The sequence below is a fragment of the Sphaeroforma arctica genome, assembly GCF_001186125.1.
Source record: "Sphaeroforma arctica JP610 unplaced genomic scaffold supercont1.2203, whole genome shotgun sequence".
Taxonomy (NCBI): domain Eukaryota; class Ichthyosporea; order Ichthyophonida; genus Sphaeroforma; species Sphaeroforma arctica.
In genome coordinates, this window is record NW_014038355.1 from 6,215 (window position 1) to 8,085 (window position 1,871).

General features: G+C 40.1%; 1 protein-coding gene across 1 annotated transcript in view; it reads left to right on the top strand.

The window, feature by feature from the left end:
* SARC_12292 (hypothetical protein) overlaps positions 1-1,088 on the top strand; it is a gene marked incomplete at its 3' end in the record, with an annotated part of 3,267 nt that extends 2,179 nt beyond the window's left edge. The window contains exon 3 of the mRNA XM_014293604.1: positions 31-1,088. Coding sequence (XP_014149079.1) covers positions 31-1,088 — 1,058 coding nt within the window. The remainder of the gene's footprint in view (positions 1-30) is intronic.
* Positions 1,089-1,871: the final 783 nt, after the last annotated feature.

Here is a 1,871-nt window from a genome sequence, read left to right on the forward strand (position 1 = left end):
CATCAAAGATCCATTTTACCAACTGGTCAGGTCAACGATGTGGTGACCTCCGCACAGCGTTGTCTCTTTCATCTGGATTGCCTATATCTTGGCCCCTTGGTGTGGGTGACTTTTTGCAAGGGTCTCATCCACTACGAAGGCAAGCAGGAGGAATGGGCACCATGGGCGACTTTAAAAAAATTTCAGTAGTTATTTGCACCTTCGAGTTGGGCGCTAGGTTTGATCTTGTTGTGAACAATATGCGAAAACTACAGTCTTCTGAAATGAAAGCACTAGTTGATCGCATAATATTGGTGTGGAACAACCCTGATGTAGCCGCACCGGAAATCGACGGAGTCATGGTTTTGTCTGCTACCAAAAACTCTATGAACAATCGTTGGATACTACCCTTGCCATACATCAGGACAGACGCAGTCTTGGTACTCGACGACGATCTCTTGGTAAGCAAAGATGGAATATTATGTCTTTATCGATGGTGGTGTCTGTATCCTGAACGACCAGTTGGTACTTTTGCACGTCGTATAGAGACCAGAGACGATTCGTATGAATACGTCATGTCTGAGCTCTTTGGAGATAGGGAAATTGATAGTAAGGGCGCCTACAATATCATCCTCCCACGAATCATGTTTTTGAGCAAGAATCTCATGTCGAAGTACGCGGCGACATCTAAAAAACTACTTGACTACGTGGATGACCAAGGAGCCCACTGTGACGATATTCTTCTGAATACCTTATCTATAAAAGATTCTGGTACCATTGGTCTACGAGTCGTGTTACCACGGGACAGCGTGGTTGATTGTTACGACATCGGATTCCAACGTGGACTCGATGGCTTCCATGGTCTTTCTAACACCAAAGGGGGAAACAGAACTGCTATGCGGAAACAATGCAGCAAATTTGTTATAGAGGAGCTTTTAACGGGTAAAGAATTGCCCTTAGCAACTAAGGTTGGTGTTTGTGCTCCAGACTGGAAAGGTAAATCTGCTGGAGGAAATAGTTTAACGGAGGCTTCTCAAGTACAGTCAGATAGGTGGAAACAAACGTTGATCTCTTCTGAATTGGGGCTTGGCATATGTAAACTGCTTTAGGTACTACTAGTTTTGAAGTTCGGTGAGGCGAAAAGTGAAATACCAACTCGAGCTAAGCCAATACACATGAATAAAGCCGATCGCCCAAGCATATATTCTTCCTCGAGTAACTTTTGATTGTTTTTATTCTCCGTGCTTGTCCTCACCCACGTGTTACTTGTTTTGTGGTTTGAAGTCTGCGCTTGTCTTCTTTGTCTTAAAGATTAATAGTTACTATAACGAGACATAACTACTATACTTAGACAGGTTAATTAAATAATAGACTTTTAGATACTATGGTTTAACTTGAATACTATAGCTAGACTATATATACTATACCGAGGATGGTTACTTGAACTTGGATTGAACTTAGATTTGGAGACCAATATAACCTAGTTACTATAAACTAGACTTACATACGAAAACAAGACTAGTTAGTATAACTAGACATATCTAGCCTGATTGTAGTGTCTAGTCTATTTATAGTAACTAGTGTATTTAAAAAATTTAAGTTTAGCTATATTGTATCTATAGCTAGTGGCAGTATCTAAGTCTAGTTGTAGCAACTAGCCTAGAAATAGCAACTAGTCTAATTAAAGCAACTGGTTGTGTTACAGTGTCTAAGTCTAGTTTATAAAAACTAGTCTGATTGTAATATTTATGTTTAGTTATACTATCTGGCGTAGGTTTAGTAGCTAGTCTATAGGCAGTAACTAGGTTGGCTATGACAACCAAGCCTAGTTCTAACAACCAGCTTAGTTATAATAACTAGTTATAGGAACTGGTTACGATCAAGTCTAGGAG